Genomic DNA, 1,334 nt, shown 5'->3' with positions numbered 1-1,334 from the left:
CAATGTGTGCTTCTGTTCTGTGCATAAAAAAGAAGGGAGAAAGCAAAAGAAATGTTTCACTTTACTGTTTAATTAAATATTTAACAAAAAATGTAAGAATTTAAAATTTCCTTTTAAAAAAATCAACTTTTTTCCCCAAAGGATACAATATCAAAATATGCATATAAAAGTCTAAAATTGGTTAGTAGCACCTAATTGAAAATATAATAAAACATCTTTCAGCCATCAAAGTCACTACATAGGATTTTCCTAACCAAGAATTTGACCTGTACTAATTTTGATAAGACATCTAACTTACAGGCCATTGCATAAAGCAGAAATGTTCTTTCAGCCACTCTCATTTCTGTGCCTTGTGCATTTTTCCAGCACATTAAAGTCTTTACTAGAGGTCTAAAAGCCAAAGAGTACAGTACTTCGGATTCTTCAGTAGTCTGTCATATTTATACCACTGTAATGCCATCAGTCTTGTAAGTACAGTCGAACTACAAAAAGAAAAAAAGAAGGTATAAGAATTTGGAATTTTTTCCAAAAGTGAATTTAAAAAAAAAAAGATCAGTACTTTTGCCCATCACCCAAATCTTTAAATTTGTAGTCTTATTTAACTTAAAAGAAAACACACAACTTGCTAATCAAATGGCCTTAGCTACCCTAAATATTACTGGTTTTTTTTCCCCAATAAATTCTATTGATGTATAAAATACCAGAAAAGTGCACAAATCATAAGGATACATAGCTCAAGGGTTTGATAGTTTGTGGAAATTTAAGTGTTTGTAATCTCAATAGAAAACTTAGTTTTAAACCTTAGAGACTTCTAGTTTTAATGTTATTGTACTCTGATAAGCCATATATAACTTTTAACATTTTAAAATCATATTTACTTTTTTCCCTGAAACACATAATGGGTGCCTGTTTAAACTTCAGTTTGTTTCCCTTAGGGGTAACTGGCATTACAAGGGAAATTAGTTTATTTAAGTTTGAATTTTTTCTTTAACTGTTACTGTTCCCTTACAGCCCTAGGGAGTCTGGTGTGATAATGGCAGATTTGTGGGCAATTGTGAAAGTGGCAAGTTTCAAGTATTTTTATCATGGAGTTAGATAATTTGCTCATATTGTAATTATAAGCTTGTTGAGAAAATCAGAAGTATCATACCTATACTGTCCAGAAAGGATGTGTTTTTTGGCACACACCTGGTAACCAGACCTTCCTTTCCACATTAGATTACTATAAAATCTAAATTTGTTTATTAGTACTGACAACTAAATGCCTTAAGTGTCTTGGGGGAAACAATTTGGGATTTGACTATATATTAGATAAACTACCTATAGAAGATTCT

At 31.0% G+C, this 1,334-nt stretch overlaps 1 protein-coding gene across 1 annotated transcript in view; it reads right to left on the bottom strand.

Annotated features, from left to right (window-relative positions):
* Positions 1-179: 179 nt before the first annotated feature.
* Positions 180-1,334, bottom strand: part of CXADR (CXADR cell adhesion molecule) — a 47,918-nt gene continuing 46,763 nt past the window's right edge. The window contains exon 8 of the mRNA XM_039857328.1: positions 180-482. Within this exon, the coding sequence (XP_039713262.1) occupies positions 441-482 (42 nt within the window). The 3' untranslated portion in view covers positions 180-440. The remainder of the gene's footprint in view (positions 483-1,334) is intronic.

Source organism: Pteropus medius, unplaced genomic scaffold, assembly GCF_902729225.1.
Source record: "Pteropus medius unplaced genomic scaffold, Ma_sr-lr_union100, whole genome shotgun sequence".
NCBI lineage: Eukaryota > Metazoa > Chordata > Mammalia > Chiroptera > Pteropodidae > Pteropus > Pteropus medius.
The sequence above is the reverse complement of the archived record's forward strand: the minus strand, read 5'-3'. Positions and strand labels throughout refer to the sequence as shown.